This window comes from Hibiscus syriacus, unplaced genomic scaffold, assembly GCF_006381635.1.
Source record: "Hibiscus syriacus cultivar Baekdansim isolate YM2019G1 unplaced genomic scaffold, ASM638163v2 tig00112801_pilon, whole genome shotgun sequence".
NCBI classification, from domain to species: Eukaryota; Viridiplantae; Streptophyta; class Magnoliopsida; order Malvales; family Malvaceae; genus Hibiscus; species Hibiscus syriacus.
In genome coordinates this window covers 479,321-491,066 of record NW_024063404.1, presented here as the reverse complement: position 1 = coordinate 491,066, position 11,746 = coordinate 479,321, and the positions used below count along the sequence as shown (strand labels likewise).

Here is an 11,746-nt window from a genome sequence, read left to right as displayed (position 1 = left end):
AAATGAATACAAAATTAAACCTCTATTTACACACACAAAAGGATTATACTACTATGCAAAAATAGCTGCAGTGTGGTACTCTCCACATGACACCTGGCTAATTTTCACAAGCTCAGGAGCCTCATCAAGGAATTTTGCACATGCATTTTTCACACGAGCCCCCAGTAATCCTTCGGAAGTGACGCCTATGCCTAGCTAACCATACTCATTATAGCACCCCACGTGAATAATGACCCATCAGAGGCCACCGCCGCAAGCAGTATCCAACCAGTGGGGATTTGTCCCCGCCGGGCACCCAAAAAACTTCTCCAAGAACCCAACGGAATTCGCTGGACAGTGGTCGAGCACGACGTTCATGCCTTTAGCTCCGAAAGTGCAAGATCTACACGAAAGCTTCTTTAGGCCCCTACAGTTCTTAGAGAAAGCCGACATTCCGGCATCGGTCAAGTCACGACAAGTTCGGAGCTTAAGGCGAGTCAAGTTCCGGCAGCGCTCCGAGATTAGAACAAGCGCTTCATCCCTGATGCTAACAGAACTACGGATACATTTCAGGGCCAATTTCGTGACAGCATCAAAGCGTGAGAAGATGGAAGGAATCAAATGTTGCAGATCTGACTGGGCGTTGAGGGAAAGTTCGATGACGGCTCTGTCCTTCAGTCCTCAACCACCGCCGGCAAACAAGAGAGCAGTGTTTCCGGTCATCGGGGCTAAGAAACTGGAAAATGCAAGCCAAACACTCGTCGGGCAGAACTGAGATGAAATCAGATAATCCATCCATACTACTTCGGTCAAGCTCTTCAGCTTCCTCAGATTGCATCGGAGAGAAAACAACAACAACAAACGCAAGCGAAAAAGATGGCCGTAGGATAATCGGCGAATGATACCATATTGAAAAACTAGATTGAGCTTTAATGTTGAACAAACATAGAATGCTTTCTCTGTTAATTCCAGTGATGGTGTACATGATTTTATAATAGCTAACAGAAGCTTGGCACAATTCTAGAAGCTCTGTAGCTGCCTCAACTGAACACTAACTGCTCTTAACTAACTCTAGTTATTTAATTCTAATAGTGCCACTATTATTATAATATAAAAAAGTGTCACGTGATTCCCAGTTATAAAAGCAAAGGAAAACTAAACATACAACATATATATTAAAAGAAAAGAGAAAGGGATTCTTTTGCAAATCTAAAACCACACCCTGACGGCTGGTATGTGTAGCCTAAATTATGTCCTAAAGGCATCCATGTACCCTCTTATTTAAACCCATGGTGCCCCACAATATGTATAGAGAGAGACCTCAGTACACCTGTCACGCATGTATATATAAACCCCTCGCTTCCCCCTTTCCTACCAACAAGCTACAGTAGTCTCTCAACACCTTTTCTTAGTTTACCCAGGAGCAATACATATAGAAAACAAAACCCCCAAAAAAATGTCTGGAGTTTGGGTGTTTAACAATTGTGTATATAGGCTTGAAAGTAGCCCCAAGAGAAGGCTTTTGGTGCACTTGGCATCAGGTGAGGCTGTATCATCCTACTCTTCTCTTGAGAACATTTTGAGAGATTTAGGGTGGGAGAGGTACTACGGGGGTGATCCTGACTTGTACCAATACCACAAGCAATCTTCCATTGATCTCATTTCGCTTCCTAAGGACTTTTCCAAGTTCTGCTCCGTTCACATGTATGACATAGTCGTTAAGAATCCTAATGTCTCTCATGTGCGGGATATGTGATGTGAGACTCTAAAGTCGAAACAACCTATATTTAGTATAGTAGTCGGCTTTCTGTTTTCTCCATATACATATCTTCTATTTACTATCATAGCCAGTTTCTCCGGTGTTTGTGTGATCTTCACTCTAGTTTGCCCCGCTTATGAGGTTGCTTCGATTTCATAGTTTAGGGCAACATTGTCAGTGTGTTTTCAAGAATGGTTCCACTAAGGTTTTAACAGGTCTTCTTAATTTGCTTGCTAGTTGCTATAAAAGTTAAAAATATTACCTCATATCATTTAGCATATTTATAGGAGAATGCATTTATAATTTATATTTTATACACACATAACTAATTAAGTAATGATACATGATTTGATTTTTTTTATATATATATATATATGTATTTAATTTATTAATAATGTATAATATCACGTTCTATTTAGCATGGATGAATTTTTTTATAACAAATTTGTCATGTTCACTTTTGTCCTTCATATGAAACAGACCTCAATATAAACCTCATTCATAAATAATTATTGATTAACTTATTATGTGATGAATTAACCAAATAAGTGAGAACAAATATTTTATGATTTATATTATTCTAAAATGGCTGATATGGTATTGAAAAATGTTATAGTCTTGAGAAAATATGAGAGTAATTTATTTTTTTATGTTTTATTGGAAAATAAAAATATTTTTAGTCTAAATAGATATATTTATATTAAAAAATCACTAACACATTCATTTTTCCAAAAACTTAAAGTTGAACTTTTTTTCTTCTAAAATATTAAAAAAATTCGATGTGGTATCTCAAGTCAAATTTAGGACTTGATGTTCTGCAAAACTTAATTATAATGAAGTCATTTGTTGCTATACTATGAGATGATAAAACTAAAGGACATATGTGTGGGAAGTTAAGAGTCAATTCAATTAAAATCATAAATAGTCTACATGAAAACAATGTTAAAGAGAGAAGAGTTAGACAAATGAGAATATTTATTAATCATGAGATGGGTCGATAATCCAAATTAACTAGTGATTGAAGTGAAGAATTATAATGACAAATATGGAAGAGCCAGAGAGGATAAAATCATAAGGCAGAATCTAAACAAGTATACCTCCTGGTTCCTAAAGATGGACCCGAATCCAAAGTGGTAAAGAGGTCCCATTCCAAGAGCGGATGGGGCATCACGTGAAGTAGATGGCGACGCTTCCCAAGAATTTCTCCCACGTGTGTTCGATTGAGTGCACGTGAGACATTCTCTCTGCATCTCTACAATATGCAAGTTGTTTTCAGTGGTTTTGAATTTGGAATCTCAAGTTCTCAACAAAAGCGACCACCTTGTACATCCCTTAATATTGCATTTCCCAACTCCAAACCCAAGAAGCGTATTTTGAGGCATGCAATTGCAAGCAATATAAATGTTTACCCAAAAATGCAGTTACTAAAAGAAAACGTAGCAACTTTGCGTTACGTACAAGTGAATGACGCTATGTTAATTCACATTCTCACATGTAATGGTTTATATGCGTTTTTAATGTATTATGTAATAGTAGTAAAATATAATTTACGCTAATTTTTTTATTATTTAATTTCTTTAAATAAAATTATGTGATCTAATTTTATTTGTAAATATTGAAAGTAAAAAACTGTTGATTAACGACTAAATTAAGATTGATTAACGAATCATTTATCTCAGTAAAAAGAATCGTTATTGTTCTTAAAGGTTACGGGTTCGAGCACCAATGGCTACAATAAGATGATTGAACATCATTGTCAAACAATTAAAAATATTTAAAACAATTTTACTCTATAATCATATTAATTTAATAAAAAAACAATTTCGTGTTTTATTTACAATAAATTACAAAGTTTTTGATCTATAAGGTCTAAAATAAAATACTATCACTAATAAAGAGAGAATCGGTGTGTAGCCCCGGCCCATTTTGAAGAAGAGTTGATATTGGCCTTTTCCTTTTGCTTGGCAAATATTTTTGGATTGCAAAAATGATTTAGGGGAAAAAAAAATCTCCCCCAACTTCATCTTCCACAGCCTCGGCGACCTCAGTCAGGTACATTGTTTGCTTACCCGTTCTTTTTCTTTAAGACTAGGGGGATATTGGAGGTCAAATTTCAGGAAAATTATAATAGATTGTGATTCCTAAACATAATGCTTGCAGATTGAATTTTCATAACTCACCCCCAACCATGTTTGATTGCTCCGAAATCTTTAAAATTTGTCAATCTCACTCCTCACCTAAGTCAGACAGTTTGAATCTCTACTTTTTATTTTTAATTTTTCTTTTAAGTGAAGGAAGCACTTCAAATCTGAAGTAGTGCAGTAGAGTATATGCTCGGTTATCTGAAGGAATTTTTGGTTTATGTATTATTGATGCGGGGGCGAAAATAAACTTCGCGTCGGATTCTAGCTCATTCTTCTATGGCTATTTTTAGTTATCAATGTTTTCATTTTTAGGTTAAGGTCACCACTTGAACTCGTAAGTCTTTAATCTTATTATCAATTAAAGTTTACTTGAGTTTCCCGTGAATTCCTGCAACTATTAAACACATGTGACTATTTTATTAGCTTAAATTTCAAATTTTGCTCTCAACTTGTTTCATCTTTGATTGAAACATCTGATTGTTTTTTTGGCTGCTAGAACTATGCCTCGAAAAGTTAACTATGGAGTTGATTATGATGATGACTACGATGAATATGACTATGGATATGAAGTAGAAGACAATGGTGAGTAGATTTTTTTCCTTGTCATATCTTAGCTCTGTGATGAGATACCAATCAGGTCATCTGTTTTTCTTGTTGGTTTGCTCTACAATTCACTATGGGCTCTCATAGATAGCTAGCTCAAAATCAATTTGATTGGAAGCAAAATGGTTAACAGCACTTATAGTTGTATCTATCTTCTTACAAACCGAGTGCCATCTCTCTCATAAAACAGAGGAAACGCCTCCCGAACAAGAAACAATCAAACGCAGTGTGTGGCGTTGCGCTGTATGTACCTATGATAATGATGAAACCATGTCATCATGTGATATTTGTGGAGTTCTTCGTGGTCCTTTGCTCAAAAACTTAACCTATGATGAGAAGAGAGCAGGTATGTATGTTATCTAGTATTGGAGAATGAGATATTCTTGTTCTTATATGATGTGCTAAGATCATTCTTTTTCTTTTCTGTTCTTCTTTATCTTCATGCCTGGGTTCTGTGTTTTCCTTAGAAAGTTGTCAAGCAGATAGCTTGTGAGTGTTTGGATGTCCCATAAAAAATTAGTTATCTTTATTTCACAGGTTTCTTTTGACATTAGATTGAATGGTACCTTTTTTTCTAGATTTGATCTTTTTTCCTGCAGTTGACTGTATATGCAAAGACTCTGGAGTATCTTCTATGGCCGAGTTTCTTTATACATCAGTGAATGATGCTTATGTGGTGAAATAGGACAATAAATTGCAGACGTTTGGGAATGACCAAGAACTATTTTGTGAATTCCGTAAAGCTTAGAGTTTCTCCTACCCATTTTTCTCCATATAGGTTTGGAAATATGTTGAAGCAGGACATAGATATCTAGTTATCTACCAAAAATGTTTTTTTTAAATTTGAGAATCTTTTTTTCCAAAACAATAGAAACATTTTGTTCTCAAGATTGCTGGATTCTGCTGTCAGATGCTGCCTCTGGGGGTTTAGTGCTCTGTATATCATGCCATCATGTATATGCTAACTTTACATGAATTATCAGTTTCACCTCCTGATGAAATTATTCCCTAATTGTTTCATGTTAGGCATTAAAGGAACTGGAGGGTTATTCTGTCATTGCTCTGAACCATTTCTTTTGAACTCTGCTCTTTTTTTTAGAATGAATGGAGTAAGGTACAACACATCACATATTATCACTGTCTTGCTGTTTGGATTGATATCTCTATGAATCTTGAAATAAATATGCAAATGCAAGTCTGGATTTTAAATAGATGATGATTTTATTCTTTGTTATACATTTTCATTCTGAGTGTTTAAGAGTGTGTTTATGCATGACAGTTTTCCATCTTTAAAATAGACCTATAGTGAATGGGTCTCTTAAACTTTTGATTTGTACCGAGTTGATCTTGGTTGTATCTTATTCCAGGCTTTAATTCACTTGCAGCCAACATTTTTTACTTAAAATCTTCCAGAGTTCACTCAATTGTGGTTGGGGAGGATGAGGCAGTTAAAGTAAGTTCTAAAAGGTTAGATAGTTCAGATGTGTCAACAGCAAAAGACAAGCACAATAGACTGGATGAGATTACTTTTCTGAAGAATTTAGAAGTTGATGCACCAGCAGGTTCCAGAACTTCAGATAACTCTTCTGAACCAGTGCTGGAAAGTTGTCTAGATCATGAAGTTGAAAGCAGTGTGGCTGTTAATATGCAATCTAGTGGGAAAAGCTTACTATCATTGATGCCAAAAGAAAGAAATGTTATGGTGGCTAATAGCAGCTCTTCAAGGAATGGAGGTAAGGCACATGATCTTGCCAGTAATCTGAAGAACATTTCTTTTTCTGCTGAATCTGGGCACTCCAATGATACAAACCCTGGAAGAGCAAATTCATATGCACAGTATAAACCTGAAAAGTGGATGCTTCCAGGAAAAACAGAACATTCACTGGCTCAACTAAATCTCGCAATTGTAAGTTACATTTCAAGTTTGAATTCTAAAATTTTAGGTGTTTTATCTTCTATCTTTTTCAGTTTAACATGATTTGATTATATAACTCTTCACATCTCTTAGGTTGGGCATGTTGATTCTGGAAAATCAACCCTCTCTGGTAGATTGCTTCACCTTTTGGGACGAATATCCCAAAAAGATATGCAAAAATATGAAAAAGAATCCAAATTGCAGGTGGGTATCACTGGAGTATTTTTTGATTGCTTTATTTGAACACATCCATAATCTGATTTTTTCCCCACTTATATTCAATCAGGGAAAAGGATCCTTTGCTTATGCTTGGGCATTAGATGAGAGTGCTGAAGAAAGGGAAAGGGGAATTACTATGACAGTGGCTGTAGCTTATTTTGATTCAAAAATATATCATGTCGTTGTCCTTGACTCCCCAGGACACAAAGATTTTGTTCCAAACATGATAACTGGGGCAACACAAGCTGATGCTGCAATTCTTGTAATAGATGCTTCTATTGGGTCATTTGAAGCTGGTATGGATGGCACAAAGGGACAGACTAGGGAGCATGCACAACTCATCCGAAGTTTTGGCGTTGATCAGCTTATAGTTGCTGTAAACAAAATGGATGTTGTAGACTATTCTAAGGATCGGTTTGATTTGATAATATTGCAGCTTGGGACATTTCTCCGCTCTTGTGGTTTTAAGGATTCCTCTGTCTCATGGATTCCACTGAGCGCTGCCAAAAATCAGAATTTGGTGTCTGCACCTTCGGATTTCCGTCTGTCCTGGTGAGTTTCTTGCATGTATTTGAAGTTACTACACTTTTTAATCCAGATGTACTTCAGTCCCTATCGACTGGAAAAAGAGAAAAGGTTAGTTGTAACGGATCCTAATGAAATCTTGTGGGAAAGAAGTACCATGGCTGGATTTTCATAGGAGATTATATTAGTTGGCTGCTCAGTTTTGGCTCTGCTTTTGTCGAATTTAACAACCACCTTCTGTCACTTGATGTATCTTTCTTGATAGATGAAACTATCACCTCTGATCATATAGTTTAATTTATCTGTTTCAATTCCTGTCATCCCTTAATTTATGATGGCCTACTATGTTATTTTTAATCTCACAGAGTAGGAGAATTGGGCTGTCCTTATTGTACTGATCTAGTGATTACCATCAAAACTTGGATACAAATTTGACACTGGAGTATTTGGTCTTACATTGGCCTCCAAAATTATTTGTAATTGAGATGGAGAGAGTAGAAGCTTCTTAAATTATTGTTGCAGTAAAAATATGATTTGATCATTTTGTCTATGTTGCACTAATCTCATATTCTCATTGAAAGGGAACTTTTGGTTCTGTGACTAACACCCTTATTCAGGTTCAAACAAGTTTACATGTTTGTGTTTAATCTACAAAACACTACTGTGGTGTTCATCACATAAGATATTGTGCATGACACTGCTAATTTTGTAATTAAATTTATTATAACTTAGACTAAATACCTCATTCTCTGTAGAAATGTGTCAAATTTTTCTTCCCGACTTCCCTTTCACACAACAATTTTTGTTGAATTTAACTGGTAATTTAATGCAGGTATCATGGACCCAATCTATTAGATACGATTGATTCCTTCCAACCTCCTCCTAGAGATTTTTCGAAGCCTCTACTTATGCCTATATGTGATGTTATAAAATCATCTTCACAGGGGCAGGTGTCTGCATGTGGCAAGTTGGAGGCTGGAGCTTTAAGAAGTGGATCAAAGGTATGTAAATTTCTCGGTGATGAAGATTATATGCATTGCTCCCGCTATTTAATGAGCTTCTAAAAGTAGTTTGAATTTGTTTTCCCGTCCTGCTCCTTGGTGTCTTTATTTGATTGATGTTATTGTTACCTGTTTAAACTTCCCATTTTGGTTACTGATGATATAGATTTCTGATTTTAATATAACTTGCATATCATCCTTAACTATAAACTTAATGTGTGTGATTGTAGGTTTTAGTTATGCCATCAGCAATTATAGCAACTGTGCGTTCCTTGGAGCGTGATTCCCAGCCTTGTACGATTGGAAGAGCTGGGGATAATGTTGCTGTCAGCCTGCATGGAGTAGATGCAAATCATGTGTTGGCTGGTGGTGTTTTATGCCATCCTGATTTTCCAGTTGCATTTGCTAAACATTTGGAGTTGAAGGTGCTTGTTTTGGATGTCGCAACCCCAATTTTAATCGGTTCTCAGGCAATTTTCCTCTGTAAAGTTTTTTTAAATTTTTTTGTTGGTAATGTTTGGGTTTATATAAACAATCTAATAATCTGATATGGGAATGTCAGTTGGAGTTTCATATACACCATGCAAAGGAGTCTGCTAGAGTTGCAAGGATATCGTCTTTACTTGATTCAAAGACCGGGAAAGTTGCAAAGAAAGCACCCCGCTGCATTGTTGCTAAGCAGAGTGCAGTTGTTGAGGCAAGTCAGCTGGGTGATATTGTTGTTTTTGCTAGTTGCTGGTGTATTTGGGTTGTTGACTTGATAAATGCAATCAAATTTGGTTGGTGCCACTCTTCTTTCAGGTGACTTTGCATGAAGCGGTTTGTGTGGAAGAGTTTTCGAAATGCAAAGCCCTTGGAAGGGTGTTTCTTAGGACATTGGGAAGAACAGTTGCTGTGGGCATAGTGACCCGAATAGTTGAGGTGTAGTAATAGTTTCCTGTCTGTTGGAGGGGAGTTTTTTTTTAGTATTTAAGATCCAAGTGAACAATGGACATTTTCTTTTATGCGGTTCATCTAATATGTATTCCATGTATAGACAATTTGGTATCGGATTGCTTCTTCTGGATGGATGAGAACTTGGAGGATGGAAGAAATATGTACATCTTCCAACTGGATGCCGGTCTCGGTATAATTTTTTTAGGAAATTTTATTGTCCCTGGCCCATGGACTTCCTGGATATGTTCAAGTCAATGCCACGGGTACAGAGCTAGGAAAAAATAGTTTAAGAAGACTTAATTCATTTTTAAGAAAACCTAAAAAATTCAACTTCTTTAAGAGAACATTATATCTACCTATTTGAGCTGTTACAATTCAAAAATTGTTTAACACCAATGAGATTTCATCAGCTTATACGATTGGCTTTTGATTGATTGCGTGTTCGTTTCAAAGGTTGAAACAACTATGACATCAAAGTTGAATAATTTGATTTGCTTTTATTTTTGAGAATATGAATAATAGAAATAATAATATCAATAGTTTTAGTATGGGTGCTACTCCATCACTGTGTTTGGAGATCAGTTACATGCTACTGTAGGAAGTTACGTTTTCATATTATCTTAACCTACAACTTCAATCAAGATCCTCTGATTGCAATGATGCCCTTGTTTTGTTGCATTTGGATTTTACACGTGTTTGGATGCTTGCAACATGCCAGTGACCATAGGAACATGTTAATAACCGCAACATGTGCTGTGTTCTTGTAAGATTGGGGAAATCTGCAGCAGTCCGAGCTAATAGATGCAACCCCATGTGGGGTGGCCATTCTCGTCCAGGGTATGGATGATGGCTGTCTGTAATCCATGTTTCAACCCAACCAGCAGTTGATCTAACAAGGACTGTTTCTGCTGCAAAAGTTGACATACCCTCAAGGATACAACCCATTCCTCTCAATAAGATCCAAGACTTTGGCCTTCACTGTAAACATGTTAATTATAGCTTATTTACTTCCACAATGCTTGTCGTCTCACTTTCTATCTCGTTCTGCAATATTATGCATTGAATATCACTTATTTCAAATCCTCTCTTGATTCTCACGTCTTGGATCCGTTAAAGTACTGGGAAAATACCCTTTCTTCTTGGCAATGCAGATTTTGTTGCTAGACAAATTTCAGATTTTTCTTCTTTGATTCCATATCAAATGAATATGAAAATATTTTATTCCATCTCGCAGCTGAAAAGCCAGAGCAAGCAGAGAATCAGTTGATTCATTCTCGTATTGGCCCCCTGGCCCTAGGGACCTCTCAAAAGAAGGTCAATACTGTTATTTTTATTTGTATACTTGTCTCAAGCTGACAATTGACTAGAAATGCAATGTCAGTACAGGAAGAATCGCCGCCTGCTAAGATTACTAGAGATAGTTCAAAGATAACAGTGGAGTAAGTCCATGGTTTAATGTCACAGGTGACTCAGTTGTTTCGGATTCTGAGAATCCATTCATTTACTTCTGTTGTATCAATAATTGTTTTCAGGTTATCAAAACATCCTTTTCAACAGTCAAATAGGCCTGGCTCTGTTGATGGAAGCCTGATTCTATCAAACCAAAGATGAAATGATTACAGCTTGAGACACCCGATTTTAACAAGAAAAATGCGTTTCACTCCAGGCTCCACAGTTTTGTAAATCCCTTAGGCATCATCTATGATTTGATTTGAATTAAACTTTTTCATAGTTAGTCTTAAAATTATTATGAACCAAAGCCTTGTTTTCCTTTTTATTTTTTTACAGATATTCATAGTGTAGTGTTAGGTGGAGTTTATGCCAATAAACAGGAAGCTGTACCCTCCGTAGTGATAATTATCTCTAGCGAATATGCCCTTAAATTTTGTGTCTGTTGATCGTTTTTTTTATTTATTAAAATGAATATCGAATATAAGAAAAAATGAACTCATATCCATATATGAGATCTGAAATGAAACCAATAAACTGAAGAGAAAATAACCTCAGTGACCGAAAATTCCTTATAATATACGATTTTGACCAACTTTTTTTCGATTTGCCAAAATGACCAACAAAATCGCAATGCGATCTCTAAATCGCAATGCGATCTCCAGTATAGCAAATCAGTTTCCAGATTCGCAATGCGATTTTGACTATCGCAATGCGAATATGTAAATCGCAACGCGATTCTGACTATCGCAACGCGATAATACAAAATCGCAATGCGATTTTCAATTGCTCCATTAGTATCGCAACGCGTATTTTATTTTCAAATTCCAAACACGAATATTAATACATCTCGTAATCGTAATTCTTAACCTAAAACCCTAAATCACAACTCAGTCCCATCTCCATTCTCACTCTCTACGACGACATCCGTCCCCATCTCTGACGAAATCCGTCCCCATCTCTGGCAAAATCCGTCTATCTCCATCTCTCAGAGCCACCCTCACAATCATTCACGATCAGAAATGGAAAATCAACCAAATCAACCACCAAGGGTTAGTTTTTTTAATTATTTTTATTTTGAAAATTTTGCATTATTATTAGGTTTTTCATATTGAAATTGATGATAAGTTTACTGGTAATTTCAATAATAGATTAAACATTTCACTTAGATTTCTTATTAAATTCATTTGATTGCTGTCAATACTGCTAAACTGTT

At 36.0% G+C, this 11,746-nt stretch overlaps 2 protein-coding genes and 1 long non-coding RNA gene across 4 annotated transcripts; all 3 read left to right on the top strand.

The window, feature by feature from the left end:
• The first annotated feature begins 1,435 nt into the window (after positions 1-1,435).
• LOC120183706 (flowering-promoting factor 1-like protein 2) lies at positions 1,436-1,735 on the top strand. Its single transcript, XM_039188357.1, has one exon. It carries the CDS (start codon positions 1,436-1,438, stop codon positions 1,733-1,735), a length of 300 nt encoding a protein of 99 aa, XP_039044288.1.
• Positions 1,736-3,950: 2,215 nt separating this feature from the next.
• Positions 3,951-9,190, top strand: LOC120183741 (HBS1-like protein). 2 transcript variants are annotated; one of them, XM_039188380.1, is made up of 12 exons: positions 3,951-3,987; positions 4,064-4,216; positions 4,379-4,464; positions 4,676-4,831; positions 5,871-6,014; positions 6,126-6,391; positions 6,494-6,604; positions 6,687-7,171; positions 7,977-8,145; positions 8,376-8,615; positions 8,708-8,842; positions 8,947-9,190. In XM_039188380.1, exons 3-12 carry the CDS (start codon positions 4,383-4,385, stop codon positions 9,070-9,072), a joined length of 1,914 nt encoding a protein of 637 aa, XP_039044311.1. In that variant the 5' UTR covers positions 3,951-3,987; positions 4,064-4,216; positions 4,379-4,382; the 3' UTR covers positions 9,073-9,190. The 2 variants fall into 2 exon arrangements, with proteins under 2 accessions (XP_039044311.1, XP_039044310.1); XM_039188379.1 differs by having other exon boundaries at positions 5,853-6,014.
• A 1,120-nt stretch (positions 9,191-10,310) lies between these two features.
• Positions 10,311-10,636, top strand: LOC120183722. The gene is made up of 3 exons (XR_005521959.1): positions 10,311-10,395; positions 10,468-10,545; positions 10,614-10,636. It is a non-coding gene; the product is annotated as an uncharacterized LOC120183722 (long non-coding RNA).
• The last annotated feature ends 1,110 nt before the right edge of the window (positions 10,637-11,746 follow it).